The sequence below is a fragment of the Colletotrichum spaethianum genome, assembly GCF_022836535.1.
Source record: "Colletotrichum spaethianum MAFF 239500 DNA, contig05, whole genome shotgun sequence".
Classification (NCBI taxonomy): Eukaryota; Fungi; Ascomycota; class Sordariomycetes; order Glomerellales; family Glomerellaceae; genus Colletotrichum; species Colletotrichum spaethianum.
In genome coordinates this window covers 693,315-715,611 of record NW_026054775.1, presented here as the reverse complement: position 1 = coordinate 715,611, position 22,297 = coordinate 693,315, and the positions used below count along the sequence as shown (strand labels likewise).

The 22,297-nt window shown below is 51.6% G+C and overlaps 3 protein-coding genes across 3 annotated transcripts; 1 reads left to right on the top strand and 2 right to left on the bottom strand.

Moving 5' to 3' along the window:
* Positions 1–6,981: 6,981 nt before the first annotated feature.
* Positions 6,982–12,458, top strand: ColSpa_02743 (putative cell wall protein spi1; the record flags this gene model as incomplete). Its single annotated transcript, XM_049268955.1, has 2 exons — positions 6,982–12,074; positions 12,296–12,458. The coding sequence occupies 2 exons, from the start codon at positions 6,982–6,984 to the stop codon at positions 12,456–12,458; spliced, it is 5,256 nt and encodes a 1,751-aa protein (XP_049124912.1).
* An 807-nt stretch (positions 12,459–13,265) lies between these two features.
* ColSpa_02742 (uncharacterized protein) lies at positions 13,266–13,451 on the bottom strand (the record flags this gene model as incomplete). Its single annotated transcript, XM_049268954.1, has 1 exon — positions 13,266–13,451. One exon carries the CDS (start codon positions 13,449–13,451, stop codon positions 13,266–13,268), a length of 186 nt encoding a protein of 61 aa, XP_049124911.1.
* A 5,537-nt stretch (positions 13,452–18,988) lies between these two features.
* On the bottom strand, positions 18,989–19,354 carry ColSpa_02741 (uncharacterized protein; the record flags this gene model as incomplete). Its single annotated transcript, XM_049268953.1, has 1 exon — positions 18,989–19,354. The coding sequence occupies one exon, from the start codon at positions 19,352–19,354 to the stop codon at positions 18,989–18,991; it is 366 nt and encodes a 121-aa protein (XP_049124910.1).
* Positions 19,355–22,297: the final 2,943 nt, after the last annotated feature.

Genomic DNA, 22,297 nt, shown 5'->3' with positions numbered 1-22,297 from the left:
CATTGCGTATTGCAGGTTGCGCATTACCGTTACAGGCTTAGTCTTTTGCATGGGTTCGATAATTAGTGTCAAGAACAGCCCACATCTTCCTCCTGAAGAATGATCTTATAACCCCTTTGCAGTACGACTGGAACCACGTATCGACATCTTGGTCGACGAGGACAACTTTCGCTTGTGTATACTAACTAGTCGATGTCTTTCGAGGAATCCATGACGGAGCAGGGTACTTTGGCTCACATCAGGGTAGGTCGTCAACAGCTCTTCGACAAAGCCGATCGCTGGGTTGTCCGACATAACTGCCCACTCCCCCAACAGATCATCGAAGTCTTCAGGCTCGAATGGTGAACTATTCTCATAGTACTTGGCAGCCACTGCGTCGTACCAGCGAAGCTGATCTAGCGGCCGCTCGATGTACACAAACCCATGTTTTATAGGCATGCCGAGTTCTTCGTACGCAGCCTTCATGGAGGAGCTCCCGGTTCTACGCATACTCATGTGTAGAGCCTGCACGCCTGTTCTTCAAGCCACAGTAATGACGAACTGCAATGAACTGCGAGAATAACCAAAGGTCTGGACTAAGAGCATCTCGTCCCTAATTATATATCACTAGCAGAAGAAGGAAACTTGCCCTCAAGCTGACCGCAGCTGGTCGTCGATGTGCAACAAGTGATGCTGATCGTCAGATTTGGGTAGCTGCATGTCCAGTGGGCTGCAATGCAAGCGTTTTGGTATTTGGACAGGTCACCGAGCCCAAACAAAGTGACTTAGTCGAACAATGGGTGACGAATTGAGATGAGATCTATGAGACTAGCTCTGGTCAGCATGCGGGTCGCTGATCACGTCGACTTGAGCAAACCCACCTCTAGGCTTCTTGTCCAGTAGGCAACAGATGATACATCAGGGTTGAGCTTGCGTTTATCTAGCGAGACTGGGAGCCCAACAGCGACCATCAGCGTGTATTCTTCCCAGTCTCCCCAAATTTACGTATTCTACACTCTCGAGTATCAAGAAGCATTTAACCAATAACTTTTCCACAAAAGGGGGACGATGACGCGGAGGACCAGGGCGCCTAAGAAGGTTGGGAGTGCGTGCCCAGAGTGAGTTTGCAACGGTTATGGTCGAACCTGCAGCATTGAATGCAAACTTCAGGCGGTCAACAACTAACTTCGCATCCAACCTCAACATGAACTTCTAAAAGTTACATCAGTACGTCACAACCTTATCCTGTACTAGGCGCCCTGCAACCAGGTTCGAAGGAGCCGAATCTCACGCCAGAGCTACAATCATGGCACGAGTACAATGAGAGCACCAGGACATGGAGCTCAGTCCCAAGCGCCGATGAGACGAGTGTTCCAAAGGACTTCAAACCCCCACTCGGTGAGGACCTAAAGCTGGTTCTTGCTACATGGAATGTGAATCATTTCGGTCCGCAGCCGCATGCGCGCCTCAGGGCAATCTTTTCCCATACCATTAACCACGCACCATCACCCGATATCATCTTCCTCCAAGAAGTATCAAGACCCATGATCGAATCCTTATTGCGCAACGACGAGGTCTGCAGAGGATGGTATTCTAGCGAAAGGGACTCAATCAGCTGGAGAGGTGCGTTCGGGACCATCACACTTCTATCCAGATCGCGATTTTCAACGGTGGGCAAGACAGCTCTCGGCATTCTTGGCCGCGTTTACAGGATTAGGTATCCGGCTATGATGAACAGAGATGCTCTTTGCAGCAAGATATTCGTCCCGACGAAACGGATACAAATGGGTCAACCTCACTACATCCGGACCACGCTGATAAATGTACACTTGGAGTCCACTAACGAGTCAAAATGCTCTTCGTATAGGGCCCACCAATTGTCGGTTGCCTCATCATTACTGCGTGAGACTGGGCATGGATTGATTGCAGGGGATTTTGACCCTGTTGACCCAAGAGACGAAACCATCATTGGGAAAAGCGGCCTTCAAGACGCGTGGGAATCTTTGCGAGAGAAAGACCCCGGATACACATGGGGAATCGACGGAAAAGAGAAGTACCCTTCAAGCCGAATGGACAAAATCGCGATATTGGGCTTGCGGCCTTTACACATTGAAGTAATGCACCCGCAAGAAGTCCTCCTTCCATCATTGAATGCACTAGCTACAGACTCAGTCGACATGGGACCCAAGGGCAGTTGTAGACACAAAACAACACCTTGGAGTGAACACTCGGGACTTAAAATTGCTTTTACCCTGAACACAGAAGAATCGACATGAGTAGATGGGTCGATGACACTCCAAAATCCCTAAATAGCCTAAACTCCGCGCAGCTTCTGCTGATCTCAAATAATTGCCATCGAGTCAGCTTTCCAATCTAGATCTGACTTCTGTCTCGGGTTTACTCGCTGTCAGCAAGCTTATGTGCGAACGGTTGTCTGGCATTGGACTCGCATTAGGCAATCGGAGAATGTACACAGTGATTGGTTCGTCTCCAGCCTTCGATGGCCAGCATTCAAGCGATGGGCGATTTTTCTGTCAGCTCTTGGCCGATCAAATTCCCAATTTCCCACAACCCTCACTCCGGCTGTGTGACGTTAGAAGCCGTTCATGTGAAGCAATAACGTTGGAACCCTTTTTTCCTGTTTATTTCTAATGAAAAGTGATTTCTCGACTATATTGGTCGCACAATTTCATAATGGAGCACATTCCTATCCCGTGCAATCTTATCGTCGGGCATCCGACCATCAGATTAGGAACAAACCAATTTTGTGAGCCCGGTCCGTTCCTCGAATACCCGGAGAGGCACAGTGAACTCCTCAACGGCCAGTATCCGAATGTGCCGACGCAAGCTGATACACTTTGAGGGAGGCTCACGGCTGGAATCTCCAGCGTCCAGGTCATGGATTACTACCAGGGATGGCTCTTCTGCTCTTTGATCCAAGATTTTCTTGGAGACATATATCAGCGGCACAGTTACATTTCTTGGACTTATGATGACGAAGGACATCGCGACTCAGTCAGCCTCTCGACTCGGACTCTGCACGAGGACTTGACATCGCTACGAGCGAATGACCCCATGGCCTCTATTAAGCACGGCGATGAGTATCATCAACACCTGCAAAAATGTCTTGATGTAGCGTTCCAGGCTTTCGATACTATCGAATTCAATTTCCCAGGATTCTCTCCAGGGAGATACTATGCCTGGTCAGCTTAGCTGAGACATTGGACTCCGCGGTCCAGACCGCCTTAGCCCACGGAATAGTGAAAAGAGAGCTGGAAAGCCAGCCTGGCCGGCCCGACTCTAGATATCTCGATCGCAAACAAAGCCTCGTTCCTTGGCTACTGAGCGGATGCAACTGATCTGTAGAAACGGACCCCAACAAGAAGCATTTCCCGAAAACGGCCTATCCATGGTTCAATAAAGTCTCTCCTCTGCTAAATTTATTTGACGAAGAAACGAAGAGGGCGATGATCAATGCTGGCTGGTGTCCGGGCGACACTACCAAGGCACAAGACAGCTTCGTCAGTATTGCTGCGTTGATTATCTCACCAAATTCAAGGCGGATTCGACTGTAGCAAACCTGCATCAGTCTTGTCCAGAGTACAGCTGCAGTCTGAAGATTCCGGCTGAGCCCCAGCATATGAGCGAAGAATGCGACTGTCCAGGAATGATTACGTTCGATGAAAATAACCTAATCGAGATTTATCAAAAAGGAAACGTCACTTGCTTTTCGATCGGCAAGCTTGAAGATGATAGCCTAGGGGTTGCACTCAGCTCATGCCGAATCGACAAAGAATCTCAGAAGGACTCCGATAACCATTACGTTGCGCTCTCCCATGTCTGGTCCGAAGGCACGGGAAATCCTGCAAGCAACTCGTTGCCCTTCTGCCAGCTTGCTTACGTGCACTACTGGGCCATATCGGCTTACCAAACAGTCGAAGAAAAAGAGCAAGCGAGACCAGAAGGTGGGTCGGGCGTAGCGATTCAGACAAGACGGAAGATCCGGCAACTCAATATCTGGATCGACACTATGTGCTGTCCAGCGACCCCGGGCTATGGAAAGAATCTGTGTCTTTCGATGATGGCCTCTTCTCTCTCGAGTCGCCTATCAATCTTCTTCAGCAAGCCCCAAAACGTGAGGCAAGCCTGGCTTTTCGCTTCCTGGCCGAGTTCCGCGACGTTAGCACCAGATTGTGGCAGTTCAATGAAGAGAGCAACGGGATAGAGTCCATGAGGGGATCTCGTTTCTTTCTGAACATGCTCACCAAAGCACTCAAATATCGCAACTTGACGGTTGCGTCCGACAAGGTCATCTGTCTTGCCACACTTCTCAATCTTCGCATCAAGAGCACAAGTGGAGTGGTGCTTCTGGTCGGTGACGGAGAAACCCCGGAGGACGGAATGTGCGAGTTGTGGCGCCGGGTCGAGTCGCAGGGAGGAGGCCTCCCGTCAGACATAGTCTTCTCGCGCATCCCACGTGTTCAGGTTCCTGGCTTTCGCTGGGCTCCCCGGACTCTAGTAAAGTATGCGAAGTACGGCGACCTGTTCATTTTTCATTCGAGCGTCCAAGCGGCGAAAATCATAGATACTGGTCTTCATGTGAAGCTGCCAGGGGCGCGACTAACCAGTCTGGCTGCTCAGGAGACGGTGGCAGACATCCACCTTGGCCAACTGCCGATAATACATATCACGCCATGCCTTGAGATCAGCAGGGACGGGAAACCACTACCCCATCCGTTCTGATGGTGGAAAACCCAGCCGACGGCAATCAGTGGTACGCTGTTCGAGTTCACGAGGACGAAAATGCTTCCAGTGGATCTGGAGCTAGTGGAGAATCAGGATCGATCGGAAAGAAGAAGGCAAAACTTCTGCGGCTTGTCAGTGACAGTTCCATTACCTTGATATTCCGAAACAGATCGATTGCCGGGCCTGGCTTGCTTGTTTCTATTAGCCGGCCATCCTCAGAATGGAGTGCCCTAGAGATGTTGAGTCTCACCCCAAGACCCCTAGAGGCTCGTCGCGAGTTTCCTGTGCAGATCACGCCTTTGGTTGGAAATGCAGGCGTCATTGCTGAGGCAGCCAGTTGCTGTGTAATGGAATTCCTGCGTGTGACTGTGGCTGGGGAGAGACAGTGGGAGGTGAATGTCGTTAGCGATGTCTGAGAGGACTCAAGTGTCATATCCGGGCTTCTGGGGCAATCGGCCGAGAAGTTATTGAGCGCCTCCACCGAGTTGAAAGAAGCTTTGTACTTTGAGATCCTGTCAAAAAATGCTTCTGCTACCGCCAAAGATCTGCTTGAGAGTTTTGTGTGGTATGTGCGTCAAATGGCGTAGTACGGAGGTAGTATGGGAGGAGAGCTATATACAGAGGACCAAGATTGGTGTATGGACTAGTCTAAGAGACAGGCAGGAACAACCCGTGATATAGATTGGCATGCTGTATTAGAGATTGAGACGAAGATTTTCATGAGCTTGAACCGTCAAACCGCAACTTTTACTAAGACTACGTCCATGTCTGTTGCTAAGGGTCTCGCCATATCACATCAATACACTTAGGGTAAACGGTCACATCTCTTCCTTTATTCGATGACCTATCTTTATGTGCTGTCCATCCCCTCTTCACTCGTCTTGTCTTCGTCTTTGTTGCTCCATCCGTCCGTAGTTTACCCCTGTCCGGTGTCCGCTTCTTCTATTGGAACTTTCAGCACTCCCCAGCCGGTGTTGTGGGTAGACATTCGCAACATCTACAACAAAAAAAGGACCAACGCGGCCACGAAAGTCGGTTTCCTAAGTTACTAAGAGCCAAATGCATTGGGAATAGACATCAGTCGCCCACAGTGGCGTTAAGACAATCTATAGCCAAGCGCAATGGCTTATTCCATCATTTGGCACTGACGTACAGTAGGCTGAAAACAGACAACATTGGTTGAGACAGATTTCCACGGCGGGTGGCTTGGCGAAACGATAAGATTGATTCACATATTTTAATTAATTTAGACTCGACTCATTGATCTTGATTGTGTATTGCGAAAATGGGTATAGCTGCTGACATCAGTGGTTTCGGCGCTTCGAATGACGAATGAATGAGGAAAGAAAGAAAAGAAAGAAATTAAAGAAAGAAAAAGAAAACTCCTTCAACTTACTTAGGTATGGGCCTTGACGGACGTGTCATTATTTGAGGCTTGTAGAACATCATTCAAAAATCTGTTGTGGTGCCGATTAGGCATCGAGGGGGTGTGAGATCCCCGCCGCTTGTAGTAAAACATGTACACTGAGACAGATGCACATGCGACTCGCCGTATCCGCGAGGGTTGCCTGGTAAGTAAGTTTAGTTGCAATATACTGGCCGCATTCGGCTTGTAGCTTATAGCTCCAGCCAGAACCGTGCTAGGCTCGCTTTTCGCATACGGCGACTAGATATGACCCCGGTACGGGATTCGGATCTAGGTCTTTCATTTCTTTTCGCAAGATTGCGCATGGAACTCCAGCAGCCCGTGGAGCCACATAAACCCTTGAAAGCGTTCATAATACGTACCTTCGTCATAGGGATGAGGCGAGCTATGCCATTGGGCCGGGTTATCCCATAAGAACGTTTCGGGCTCATTCCTGAGGCCCATGAGCCTTGCAGCATGCACTTTGTGCCATTGTTCTGTTTGCCATGGGAACAAACGCTACGGCGCATCTGCTTGCGGAAGTCTGGGTGGCGTGGACTTGGCGACAGAAATCGATCGTACCGCTTTTCTCAGGAGAGCGACAGTCTTGTCTAGACCCTCCTATGACCCGTTGAGTGAGGGATGAGCAGTGTGTGCGATTGTCATGTTCAATTTCTTGCATCAAGACCTATTTGTGAAGCGTAAATAATAGACCATCTTCCACATCGCACGACGAAGGTTGCCCGTTGAATGGGGTTTTGAGTTTTGTTTTGCTCTTTTGTTCATCATTACTCAATGCATTGATCGAACCCAACACAGGCATTAGCCACTCATGATAGAGGGCATCGATAATGCCGGGGTTGTGGAAGCTCCTCTTACCCACGCTGGTGCTTGGGGGTAACAGTGTGGCACAATCGTGCATCGAAGCACTCAACAACAACCAGACCGATGCCTGCGTTTGCTATTCTCTCGAGTACGTCGTCAGCTACGTGGCATACATCGCTGTTTCGACATCATACACCTCTAGCTGCGAGGCTGTGCCTACTACAATACCGACCGGAACATCACCAGCTCTTCAACTTCTGTTGGAATCTGCTTCTGGGGACTTTTCTGGGTACGTCACTCGAAATAATGGTGTTTACACAGGTACAGGTATCTTAGCCGGCCCGACGACAGTGGATGTGATTCCACCTACTGGAACCGAGCAAGGGACTCTTGTGGTGGAGGTTCCGCCATCATATTTCACGATCTCTCGAACTGGTACTGAGACGGTCAGCCCTGGCCCTCTTCCGAACTACATCAACTCCACGAGCTTTCTCACAAGAAACCTCATCGCGGCACCTCGGACAGTGTCTGTCGTACACCCTACTCCTGGCGTTTCCGTTGCTTCTCGTGGCACAGTAATTATCGCCGTACCCGACCCGAGATTGTACAGTACCACCACGGTAGCTTACAGCGGAACGGAGCTGTTGGAAGCACCGCGGACAACGATTTCGACCGTCATTGAGGATGGGCTCACTCCCGGCACTTTCGTCGTTGCTGTCGCTACAACACCTTTACCGAATCGGTCCTACGATGTATCTACTGTTGCTTACACAGGAACGGCCGTCTTGACGGGTCCAACTGTGATCTCCGTGATCCAGCCAACTGGTGCGGAGGCGGGTGTCGTCGTGATTGGAGTTCCTCTGACTGGCGTTCCTCCGCCTCAGGTGACGTCGATAATTCCATACTCCGGTACCGAATCAATCACAGCAGCAACGACGATTCTGGATCGACCTTTCGATGGAACCATTCCAGGGGCACTCGTCATTGCTTTGCCGTCAGCTTCCTTCAGAACCGAGACGGTACCATTCACGGGCACGCGAGCCTTGACCGCTCCGACCGTTATCTCGATAGTTCCCCCGAGCGGCTCAGTCCTTGGCATGGTTATCGTGGGTAGCCCGACAGCAAGCTATCTCGCCTCGTACGTGCCTTACACCGGCAGTGTTCCGATTGATGAGCCGATCACAATTTCCGTCATAGAGCCAAGTGGTACAGCTGCAGGCATAGTGATTATTGCAGAGCCCCAGCCAATCGTTGATACTGAGCCCGATGCACTCGAAACAGTGGTAGTAACCTACACAGTTACTGAGGTGATATCTGACCCTACCACGCTCTCTACTGCTCCGCCTGACGATTCCAATCCTGGTACTGTCTTTTTGGATTCGCAGCCAGGCAGTACCTTGGCAGCTCCAACACCATTTGTTACCTCGATTGTTCCATACGTAGGACCCGATGTCATCAACACGCCTTCGACTCTCAACATCATCCCTCCGAGCGGTGCTCAACGAGGGACAGTAATCATTGGTCTGCCGCGAGTTCTACTATCCGCTGGCACTGGAGCAGACTCGTTCATCACTTCGGCAGTTCCGGTATCCTATGTCACTTTGACTGTGGCTGCGAATGGCGACGGTCCACTCGTGACCTTGACGAGTATTCCCCCAAGCGGTACTTCACCAGGTACCATCTTCATCGGTGCTTCTCCAACTTCCGGGGCATTGCCAGCATCTTTCGTCACTCAGGTTGTTCCATACAGTGATTCAACTCCTGTAGCAGAACCCACCACTCTGTCGATCATTCCCCCGAGCAACTCGGCGCCTGGTACAATCGTGATCGGCGACCCTCGACCTTTTATACGCACGACTATGGCATACACCGGGGCAGAACCACTAACCGAGACAACTACCATCACTGTGGTAGCCCCGGATGGCGACACACCTGGCATCGTAGTTGTGGCGCTACCATCTACGACTCCGGTAGCCCCGTCGTACGTGACATCTGACGTGGTGTTCTTGGGCATGCCTCCTATCCAAGAGCCAACCACGCTCTCAACCGTTCAGCCAACTGGTACGACTCCAGGGACTTTGATCGTGGCTAGACCTGCGTTCTTCGTCACTTCAACCATTCCGTGGACTGGCACCGTGACCATCCCGACGCAGACCACGATCGCCATCATCCCTCCCGCTGGAACAGAGCCAGGGACAATATACGTTGCAGACCCCACTGCATTCGTAACTTCTACCGTCGAGTATACTGAGACAGCGCCTTTTACAGCACCCACTACAGTAACAGTCATCCCCCCCAGCGGAAATGAACAGGGGACTATAGTCGTAGCTGGCCGTCGACCATTCGCGACATCCTTCGTTCGATTGACTGGTGCTTCTCCGGCAGAAGGCCCTACAACTTTGACTCTGGTACCGCCTCAGGGCAATGCACAAGGGACTGTCATAATGGGAGTGCCCAACGATTTTCTAACGTCAACCGTCATCTACTCAGGAACAGGAGTTTTGACAGCACCCACAACCATATCCACAATCGCTCCATCTGGGGCAGCTCCCGGCACCCTGATCGTCGCTTTGCCGCAAACATCTTATCAAAGTATCGCTCCTACAGCCGTTCCATCGGTCTCAGAAAGCCCTCCGACAACCACGGCTCCTATAACGCCTACGGCGCAGCCGGCGTTCGTCACTTCAACGGTCTTATATAGCGGCACCGCTACCATTTCAGGCCCGACCACACTTTCCACTATTCAACCAAGTGATGCTGCGCCAGGTACCTACATCGTTGGAGTTGCAGACTCATTCGTTACTTCGCAAGTGGTTTACTCTAGCACCAGCGCTATTACGGCCCCCATCCCTATTTCCACTGTTCAACCTTCCGGGTCTAACTCCGGAACGATTATATTCGCCGTACCCTCTTCGTATGTTACCTCCGAGGTTGAGTACACTGGGCCAGCCGGGCAACTCACAACGCCTTCCCCAATCACCACGATTCCGCCCAACGGGGGGGGTCCTGGAACTGTGATTGTAGCACGACCGGGTACGTACGTCACATCAGAAATCATTTTGACTGGGCCATCGGACCCTCAAATCACGGCTCCGAGCATTGTGTATACGATACCTCCCAGCGGAAGCGCGCCCGGAATCGTGATTGTGGCCCGGCCGCCCCAATACGTGACGTCCGAGGTCTTTTACACGGACTCGGGGGATCCACAAATCACGGCGCCGAGCACGGTCTCCGTTGTGACGCCGATCGGGACAGTGCCCGGAACCATAATCATCGCTCAACCGCCAAACTATCAAACATCCGAGGTGTTCCTGACGGGGATAAATGGCCCGACAACGATTTCAACCATCCGGCCTACCGGTACTGCTTCGGGGACGTTCATCGTGGCTCGCCCTCCTTCTTTTGTTACTTCCCAGATCATTCTACCCGGAGCTACCGGCCCGAGCACTATATCAACGATCCCGCCGAGCGGCACTGCACCTGGAACAATTATCGTTGGGAAGCCAGTCGTTTATAGTACCTCCGCAGTTGTTCTTTCTGGTTCCGTCGCATCTACTGCTACCGGACCCGTTACGCTTACTTCGGTTGCTCCCAGTGGCACGGTGCCTGGAATCATTGTGATCGGGTATCCTCCGCAATTTGTCACTTCAAAGATCCAATACACTGGCCCCACAGAAGGAGTTGCGGACCCAATTCTGGTGTCTACGATCGCCCCATCCGGCAGTATCCCTGGCACCATAATCGTCGCTCGTCCCGGCTCCTTCGTCACGTCAACAACGTCACTTACAGGAATAAATCAACCGACGACGCCCATCATTATTTCCACCATCCTGCCTTCGGGCACTGCTCCAGGAACCATTATTGTGGCCCTTCCTGCCCAAACGAATCAGCCAGCGCAGTCTTCTGCTTTGTTCGTCACTTCCCAGGTTGCAAACACGGGCACCGAAGTTCTTACTGCGCCGACAATTCTATCCTCAATTCCCCCATCTGGCACGGCTCCTGGCACAATAACCATTGCTCAGCCACAAGGCGCAGGCAATCTATCACTCTCAGACAGCTCTCAGCTCCCGTCCGTCTCATTCGTTACTTCGCAAGCGTTCTATACCGGTAGCGACTCGCTGACCGCTCCAATTCCCATTCTGACTATTCCGCCAGTGGGAATCCAACCAGGTACTATCATCATTGCGCAGCCGCCGCCACCGCCGCAGCCACAGGAAGTATCTTTTGTCACCTCACGAATTCTGTATACTGGTACGGAAACGTTGACGAGCCCAACACCAATCTCGACAATTTTGCCAATTGGCACTATCCCCGGAACCATAATAGTTGCCCAACCTGGCGTCTTCGTTACCTCAAACGTAGCTTACACCGGGAGCGGCGTTTTGACTGCTCCAGTCCCAATCACTACGATCCCACCAGTGGGTGACACACCAGGTACGGTGATTGTAGCCCAGCCCGGTTTGTTCGTCACTTCCCAAGTGATCTACACTGGTACGGAACATTTAACAGCGCCAACTGCCATTTCAACAATCCTGCCTGTCGGCACTAACCCTGGGACGATAATCATTGCTGAGCCGCCCTCGTACATCACGTCTCAGGTCATCTACACAGGCTCGTCTCCGATCACTGCGCCTATCCCTATATCGACCATACCACCGGTTGGAAATGCTCCGGGAACCATCATCTATGCGCAGCCAGATTTCTTCGTCACTTCGTTCATTCTATACACTGGAACTGAGGACATCTCTGAGGCTACCACTCTCTCGACAATTCTGCCCGTTGGAACAACACCAGGAACATACATCGTCGCACAACCTATTGCTTCCGCCGCATCATTCGTCACATCCTTGGTTGTTTACTCAGGAACTGGCGTCATCACTGGAACTATCCCGATATCCACGATACCACCGAGTGGGACAGCCCTTGGCACAGTTATTCTCGCGCAGCCTGGTGTCTTCGTCACATCTACAATACCTTACTCCGGAACCGAGGACCTCACAACGTTGCTCCCCGTCTCAACTATCCCTCCATCTGGCAGTTTTCCGGGCACAATCATTCTGGCACGGCCATCTGTTGCAAGTGTTGTGGAGGACTCAAGCTCCTCGACCCCTTTAGTATCGTTCGATGCCTCAACTGCCTCTTCGGCTTCTAGCACACCCGTTCTATCAAACTTGTTGACATCCTCAACACAAACAAGCTTTTCAGGTACAACAGATGTTTTCTCTTCATTTGAAACCTCTAGCCCTTCAAGCATTTCTACGACTAGCTCGGGTACAGAATCATCTAGCCTGTTCGACTCAGCAGCCCCCTCAAACATACCGACGTCCACCCTCTCTCCAGGGTCATCGCCATCCCCGACACCATCAACCTCCTCGACGACATCTGCATCAACGACGTCATCAGGCTCCTCAAGATTGCAGTCATTTTTGGATTCATCTCTCACTTCGGACTCGAGCAGTTCTGCACCAACGTCGGCCACAGTAGAAACTTTGTCGTCTTCTGAGTCATCATCGTCGGTGGAGTCTAACCGCTCTTCAACTTCAAGCTCTTCAAATTCCACCACTGTGCAAACCGTTATATCCTCAGATCCAACCATATCAGAGACAACCACATCATTGGAACCAACTACTTCTACGCAGCTAAATCCAGCTTCGTTGACGAGCTCTACCGAATCAACGGTCTCATCTAGCCCAAGTGCGTCAAATTCATTTACTTCTCTCGAGTCAACTTCTTTTTCAAGCAGTGCAGAGACACCTTCTTCAAGCTTGACTACATCGGAGCCCGCTTTCTCGAGTCTTTCAACTAGAGAGACAGAAACTTCTGCTCCGAGTACAACAGAACTAAGGGTTTCCCAATCAAACACATCTTCACGGGAGACATCGTCATCAGCAACCAACGACCAGAGTTTGGTTGGCACAAGCATAGAGACCGAGCCGTCGGGATCGAGTATATCCACCTCCAGCTCGTCAGAACCTATCTCAATATCGGCTTCCAATTCAGACGGGCTTAGTTCGACCACCTTCAGCACGAGCACATCTGCGATAACTTCCGGAACAACCACTTCTTCTGACACCTCTTCTTCGGTGGCTCCTAGTATTCAAACATCTGACACAACCAGATCTTCTGCTGATGTGCTACTTTCTGTTTCCCCGTCGACAACCAGTTCATCTACATCGAGTTCGCTTATATCCGAGACTTTCGGATCAACTGAACCTACTACCTCGACGTCTGAGACCACGCTCAATATTTCCTTGTCAGATATCTCTGGATCCTCGGTAGCTTCCACTTCGTTTACTGCAGAGTCTTCAAGTCAGACCACGCCATCTACCTCTTCATTAGAGACCTCAACAGCGGAAAGATCGACGTCCGAAAATTCTTCACTGATCCTACCATCTTCTTTGGAAACATCAAGCTCCACTGAGACGGCAATAGTGTCGTCGTCGTCGCTTTCCAACGTTTTAGGCAGTACCATAACAACAGAGTCTTCAACATCCATTCCGACAGCTTCGGAGAGTTCAGTCTCCACCTCTGTGGGCTCAACCACCGATGGTAGTAGCACAGTTCTCAGCAGCACATTAGATAAAAGCTCAATCTCAACGACCATAAATTATTCCCAGTCAAGCTTCACTAGCACGACGGCCGAGTCAGGCATCTCTACCGAATTTAGCACAGCATCCGAATCCGGCACGATCACTGCTTCGACTGCGGCAGTTGCGACCTCGATAGTCGTGTTTGATGATGACTCTACCTCTTTTACAGCCACGGGCCCCGTCCCAATTACCACCATCTCTCCCACTAACGCTGCTGGTGCTGTCACCGTTGTTTACGGAGTAGCCCGACGTCTTTTTGCGTCTGTTGGAGTCCCATTCTCAGGCACTGGGATCATCAGCGGACCTGAGCCAGTCAGCACAATCTTGCCTACTGGCCCTTATGGGTCTGGAACGATCATTTACGCTACACCCGAACCACTGATAACTTCTGTGGTGGAGTATACGGGCACAGCATCATTGACAGCGCCTGTTCCTCTCACGACAGTTTATCAGAGTGGCACTGTTCGTGGCACCGTCCTTTTGGCAAGACCAAACCTCCTCTTCGCGTCTGTGGGAGTCCCTTATTCAGGAACTGGGGTCATCACCGGCCCTCAGCCAATTGCCACTTTGTTCCCCACTGGCAGCGAATCTGGGACAATCTTCTACGCCACACCGGAGCCTTTTCGCACAACTGAGGTTGATTATACCGGACCACTCGCTCTCACTGGCCCGATTCCATTGGAAACAGTTTATCAGAGTGGCACCGTCCCTGGAACCGTTATTCTAGCTAGGCCAGCCATTTTTGCTACATCCGATACCGCCACCTCATCTGGGTTCAGTATCGCGAGCGGAGCTAGCACTTCCACAGATTCCAGCACCTTAGTCGAGTCTAGTAGCTCATCCGACCTCAGTACGACATCTAGCTTCGGTCCTTCAACAGGTTCCAGCACTTTCACCACGTCCACGGAGTCTGTTAGCTTGACGGAGAGTAGTATCTCGTCGGAAACTGACTCTTCAACCGCGCTCAACCTCTCCCTCGGCTCCAGTTCAAGTTTATCTACCGCCATCTCTGTTTCCTCGTCTGAACCCAGCACGTTTGACTCTGCTATTACAACCCAGAACACTACACCAACAGAATCAAGCAGGTCGGACGAAGCCACTTCATCAACTGATCTGACTAGTACGAGTACCTCGACAACACTTGATTCCACCACGACAGACGAGTTGAATACGGCAAGCAGCTTCACAACGCCACTCGTACTAACCACGTCAGAAGGTTCCAGCACAACAGCAGCATCAAACAGTTCTTCCGGTACGCCAGTTGACTCAGCCACTAGCCTGGACCCAACAGGCTCGGCTTCATCGCTCACTCTTGACGTTACAACGGTCGATGCAAGCTCAACTTCGGATGCGTTGATTTCTTCTGTGAGCTCGAGCGACTTGTCAACAACTACTAGCTCAGCTACGGAGTCTAATTCTATCCCACTATCTCTCACTACAGCTGAGAACACTGCTTCAATTGGGTTCACAAGCTCACCTGAGTCGACCTATTCAACCGACGGCAGCTCATCGACGGAGGCTTCTTCCTCGACCACGGCCACTGACTCAAGCTTAACAGAGACTCCTATAACCACTTCATCTGAATCTCCTCTATATGATACTTTGCAAGTGCCCTTTACTGGGACAGAGGAGTTGACGACGCCTTTGGCCATCAGCACTGTCAGTCCAAGTGGAAGCATTCGTGGAACCATCATCTATGCTGCAAAATTTGTGACAACTACAGTCCTGTATACCCCAACGGGAGATGATCTGACAACTCCTGTTCCGCTCTCGACTATTCAACCCTCAGGAACTGCCCCTGGAACTGTCGTCATCGGTGCACCAGCAGTCCTCACGTCTCTCATAACAACAACCATACCATACAGCCCTACCGGAACGGAGGTCACTGGGTTTGTCACAATTACCACCTTGTCAGCTAGCGGAACACAGCCTGCAATGGTCGTCATAGGTTCGCCTTTAGGCCGCGTTATATACATTACGACAACCGTTTCTTCTTCAGTTCCGAGTCCCACGGCGGTCACGACAATCCAGCCCTCTGGTACAGAGCCTGGGCTTGTCGTCATAGCCGTCCCTGCTTCTCTAGATTCTTCGATCATTTCCACGGTTTCCTCCAACACAGAGACAACATCTTCCAGCGAAACTATCTCGGATGGTGGCTTGACCACGACGTCGACTGTTTCGTCTTCAACCACCAGCTCCGATACCATTAGTAGCAATGAGGCTACCAGCAACACGGATATTGACAGCAGCACGACATCGACTGTTTCGTCTTCAACCATTGGCTCTGATACCATTAGTAGTAGCAATGAGGCTACCAGCAGCACGGATATTGACAGCAGCACGACATCGACTGTTTCGTCTTCAACCGTTGGCTCTGATACCATTAGTAGTAGCAATGAGGCTACCAGCAGCACGGATATTGACAGCAGCACGACATCGACTGTTTCGTCTTCAACCGTTGGCTCTGATACCATTAGTAGCAATGAGGCTACCAGCAGCACGGATATTGACAGCAGCTCAGTCACAACCAGTCTGTCTACGACAAATGGCTCAACTTCTCCTACAGCATCGGCCTCTTCAACTCAACCGTCTGCCACGACAGATACTAGCAGCACTGGATTCATCAGCACGGAGATCAGCAACACGGATACCAGTAGCACCGGGTCTAGCAACATCGATACCAGTACCGCGGAGACCAGTGTCTCAACTACGGGTACTATCAGTTCAACTACGCTTTTAAAAACATCTAGCTCGTCTTCAAACACCACCAGCTCCACGGTGGATGCTTTTACCCCATCAACCAGCAGTATGTCCGATGACTCCTCGACAACACTTGGCAGTTCTATAAGCATCAGTCAGACCACCTCCTCAGAAACGAGCACGACGGGTGTTGAGTCTTCAGAGGTTACGTCAGCCCCGTACATAACATCAGGGGTTTTTGATACATTGGTGACTGTCCCAACCACTATCTCGACTATCCCGCCTACTGGTAGTTTGCCGGGCGTTTACATTGTGGCGAACCCTGCGTCGTATGTAACATCACAAGTGTCTTACATTGGTTCCGAATCTCTCACGGCGCCGTTGAATTTGTCCACGATCCCGCCCTCGGGAAGTACGCCAGGTACTTTCATCGTGGCAAGCCCAGCGGCTCTCTACGTCACATCAAGACTCATATACACCGGTCCTTCCTCAATTTCAGAGCCTATTCCTATCAGTACAATTCAGCCGAGTAGCGGGTCGCCTGGCACTATCGTTTTGGCTATTCCTGAATCATTTTACACCACTTCTACGTCGATTTACACGGGCTCGGACAACTCTTTCGCTGTTCCTACGGTCATCTCTACGGTGGACCCATCTGGCTCAGCTCGAGGCACTGTCATCTTTGCAGCCCGCTATGCAGTGGCAAGAGTTCCTTACACTGGCACTTCGCTTATTACCGAGCCGATTCCTGTGGCTACCATTCCTCCTAGCGGGACCGCTCCTGGGACAGTTGTTTATGCTGAACCTTCAACAACTCCGTCTTTTGTCTTTTCAACAGTCTTCCTCTCTGCGTCAAACGCCCCCGAAGAAACGACACTTACTTCGATCGCACCTAGCGGCACGGTACCTGGCTTGATCGTAGTGGGCAGGCGAGCTGTATTTGTCACGGTCACAAGCCCTTACACTGGAACTGGTATCCTGACGGGGATCTCTACCGTCTCTGTCGTCGAGCCTTCTGGCACTGTCCCCGGCACTGTCTACATCGAAGCCGCGACGAAGACGGAGGAATCGACCCCATCTACGACAGACTCCTCCAGTGACTTGGTGTCAACAAGGAGCGAAATGACTGTTAGCGACATATCATCTACGGACTCGGCCACTTCCTCGGACTCGTCAACCACAGACGTGACGTCTCCTACATCGGTATTGTCTGATGTAGCACCATCCTCAAGCACGTCAACTAGCTCCGTTCTTGAATCCTCTTCTATAACATCGGAAGCCGTCTCGAGCACTAGTTCCAGTATCGAACCTGGCACATTACTGTCGTCATCAACAAGCTCTACATCAATTGAGGCTTCAAGTATATCAAGCGACTCAAGCATCGAGCCTACTTCGACTTCTCTGGGCAATTCCGTTGGTTCTTCTGAGTCATTGGCCTCCTCTTCCACAGTCGATTCAACCACACCACTCCTCGTCTCGAGCTATACAAGCTCATATGATCCTGAAACCTCTGCCTTCGTGACTACCACAGTGCTTTACACCGGTAGTGAAACTCTCACCGGACCTACGCCCCTTTCGACGGTACCACCTCTTGGTACTCAGCCAGGCACGGTGATCATTGGGGTGCCACTGTTCGCCTCTTTTGTATCTACGACAATTGCCTACACTGGAACCGAAGCGTTGAGCAGCGCCATTCCAGTGTCTACGATTCCACCAAGTGGAACACAACCAGGTACCGTGGTCTTTGCCACACAAGCTCCCCAGAGCCCTGTCTCGTTTGTGACCACCACAATTCCTTTTACAGGTAGCGGGACTTTGACAGGTCCTTCGGCTTTGACAACTATCCCCCTAGTGGAACACAGCTAGGCACCGTGGTTTTTGTAACCGCAGTCTCAGAGGTATCACTCTCGTTTGTAACTACCACAATCCTGTTCACGGGCAGCGAGGCATTGACGGGCCCTTCGACCTTGACGACTATTCTGCCGACTGGCACTGAGCCAGCAACTGTTGTCGTGGCCACGCCGCTCTCTTTAAGCCTAGATGCTTCCTTCGTCACTACCACTGTGGCCTACACCGGCAGCGATACCATCACCGAGCAAACCCTCCTCGCTAGTTTCCCACCCAGTGGCACTGCACCAGGGACTATTGTTTTTGCGACTCCAGCTTCAGTGGCGGCTGCTTCATTTATCACATCGACTATCCTGTATACAGGAAGTGACTCAATCACCGGCCCTGTTCCATTAACCACAATTGCGCCTGTTGGAACTATCCCTGGCATAGTCGTTATTGCCACACCAGCTTTGGTGACGAATCCAGGCTTCGTCACGTCAACCGTTCTGTACACTGGAAGCGGCTCAATCTCTGAGGCAACCCCCATCAGCACCATAACCCCTGTTGGCACAACGCCTGGTACGATTCTGGTGGCCACTCCACCATCAATCGAAGCAGCTTCTTTCATCACAACGACTGTTGCTTTCACCGGCAGCGAAGTCCTTACCGGCCCAACCCCTCTGACAACAATCGCACCTAGCGGCTCAAACCCAGGAGTTGTCATAATTGCTACGCCACTCTCGGAAGTCGCCACGTCCTACGTTACAACCACCGTATTATACTCAGGTAGTGACTCTTTGACAGGCCCGATACCTCTCACAACCGTGTTGGCATCTGGATCTATCCCAGGTACCATAGTGATTGCAACTCCAGCTTCAGTTCAGGCCGCATCTTATGTCACAACTACCGTCCCTTACTCTGGAAGTGACGCAATATCTGGCGCGATACCCATATCAACCATTGACCCTATTGGAACGACGCCAGGAACAGTGATCTTTGCAACTCCGGCATCCAGCTTAAGTTTCTCGGCATCGTACGTTACGACGACCATCCCATACTCAGGTAGCGACCCCATCACCGGTACAACTACCCTGACCACGGTGCCCCCAAGCGGATCCATTCCCGGGACCGTTGTGATTGCTACACCTGTATCCAGCAGCAGCGCCGACTTGTCTTCACCGTATGTGACGACCACTATCTTATACTCAGGAACCGAACCCATCAGCGGCCCAGTTCCAGTGTCAACAGTACCTCCAAGCGGCACCGTTCCTGGGACCATTGTTTTCGCAGCTCCTAGCTCGGAGGAGTCTCTCACGTCGTACGTTACAACGACTATACCGTACACGGGAAGCAATCCAATCACTGGCCCGACTCCCTTATCAACAATACCAGCAAGCGGTAGCATCCCAGGCACAATAATAATAGCTACCCCCATTTCGAGCTCATCCAGCTTTGGGGTGGAAGCCTCGTTCGTCACTACTACGGTCGTTTATCAAGGAACTGAGCCTATCACCGGGCCGGTCCCCATTTCAACTATCACTCCGGCTGGTACCATTCCCGGGACGCTTGTTATTGCAGTCCCTTCTTCTAAGTCATCGACCACGGCACCCGAAGATTCTACCTCCACACTGGAAGTTCTTACATCAAGTACAGGCAGTAGTATATCATCGCTGGACCCTAGCACTTCTACTTCCGAACCGGCTGAGTCTTCTACCGGGTTGACTCAGTCAACAACGTCCACCTCTGAATACAGCACTCTCGACTTGTCTACCAGTACATCCGAGTCCGCACTATATTCTAGCACTTCCCAGTCGATCACGAGCTCTTTGAGCTCCACGACATCAACCATTGAGTCATCGACCCTGGACTCTAGCAGTTCAACAACGGAAGTTTCTACATCAAGCTCGGATTTTTCCGCGTCCTATGTGACCACGACACTGTTGTACACTCAGAGTTTGATCACAGGTCCAACACCCCTTACTACAATCCCTCCAAGCGGTACTCTCGCTGGCACAGTCATCATTGGAACGCCTCCATCGGTCCTTGCCGCTTATGTCACTTCGACAGTGTTGTTCACCGGCAGCGATGTGATAACGGAACCAACCATCCTGACTACCATCCCGCCCAGCGGCACAATATCTGGAACTGTCGTTATTGCCACACCTTCGTCCGTTGCCACATCTTACGTCTTCAGCACAGTCTTATATGATGGAAGCGTCCCAATCACGGTCCCAACACCTCTCACGACTGTTGCCCCTAGTGGCACAATCCCAGGAACGGTGATTTTCGGCACCCCAGCTCCGGTTACCACCTCCTACGTTACTACTACTGTTCTCTACAGCGGAACGGACCAGATCATAGGACCAACGACTTTGACTACTGTTCCTGCTACCGGCACGACTCCTGGCACTATAATTGTCGCCACCCCAGCTCCGGCAGCTGCATCTTATGTGACCTCAACAGTGCTATTCACCGGCACGCAGCCTTTGTCTGAGCCAACGATCCTCTCTAGCATCCCTCCTAGTGGTACCGCACCTGGTACGATTATAGTCGGGACTGCGGCACCTCGCTTCGTGACCTCAGAAGTCCTATATAGCGGCACAGGTGTCTTGACTGGGCCCAGTACCATCTCCACGGTACCCCCGAGTGGTACCACTCCCGGGACATTCATCGTTGCGACTCCAGCAGCCGTCTATGTGACTTCGGAAGTGTTCTACACTGGGGCAGATGGAGCTGTCTCAACGCCTACTGTGGTGTCCACGATCCTGCCTAGCGGCACTGCGCCTGGCACCTTTATTGTTGTCAATCCTGCTGTATTCATCACTTCTCAAGTATTATACACAGGGACGGACACTGCGATCACTGCCCCGACTGCGATTTCCACGATTCTGCCTAGCGGGACCGCTCAAGGGACTATCATCTTGGCCAGCCCTGCAGTCTACGTCACATCTTCAGTGCTTTACTCTGGCACGGATCCGGCCTTCACGGCGCCAGCTGCAATCTCAACCATTCCGCCTAGCGGAACGATTCCTGGCACCATCATCGTGGCCCACCTTGCTTCATACGTCACCTCACAGGTACTTTACAGTGGCACTGGAACTCTGTTGAGCCCTTCGCCAATCTCGACGGTACCAGCGGTTGGTACAACACCAGGCACGATCATATTGGCTACACCAGCACCTCGTTACGTCACTTCACAAGTCGTGTATAGTGGCACAGAGGCACTTACCGGAGAAACAACTCTATCGACCGTTGCGCCTAGCGGAAGTGCGCCTGGTACTTACATCGTTGCAATTCCTGCCTCATACGTCACTTCCGAGGTACTGTACACAGGAACTGGAACTCTGGAAAGTCCTTCACCCATATCTACAGTGGCGCCAGTCGGTACTATCCCAGGCACGGTTATCACAGCAACCCCGGCTCCTCGCTATGTCACTTCACAGGTCGTGTACAGTGGCACAGAGGCACTTACCGGAGAAACAACTCTATCGACCGTTGCGCCTAGCGGAAGTGCGCCTGGTACTTACATCGTTGCAATTCCTGCCTCATACGTCACTTCCGAGGTACTGTACACAGGAACTGGAACTCTGGAAAGTCCTTCACCCATATCTACAGTGGCGCCAGTCGGTACTATCCCAGGCACGGTTATCATAGCAACCCCGGCTCCTCGCTATGTCACTTCACAGGTCGTGTACAGTGGCACAGAGGCACTTACCGGAGAAACAACTCTATCGACCGTTGCGCCTAGCGGAAGTGCGCCTGGTACTTACATCGTTGCAATTCCTGCCTCATACGTCACTTCCGAGGTACTGTACACAGGAACTGGAACTCTGGAAAGTCCTTCACCCATATCTACAGTGGCGCCAGTCGGTACTATCCCAGGCACGGTTATCATAGCAACCCCGGCTCCTCGATACGTCACTTCAAAGGTTGTATATAGCGGTACGGAGACGCTCACAGGCGAGACCACAATTTCGACGGCCACGCCAAGCGGGACGACACCAGGCACTTATATCGTTGCAGTCCCTGCCTCTTATGTTACCTCTCAGGTACTTTACAGTGGTACTGGAACTCTCTTAGGTCCTTCGCCCATATCTACAGTTGCACCAGTCGGTACAACACCAGGCACAGTAATCATAGCAACCCCGGCCCCTCGCTATGTCACTTCACAAGTCGTGTACAGTGGCACAGAGGCACTTACTGGAGAAACAACTCTATCAAC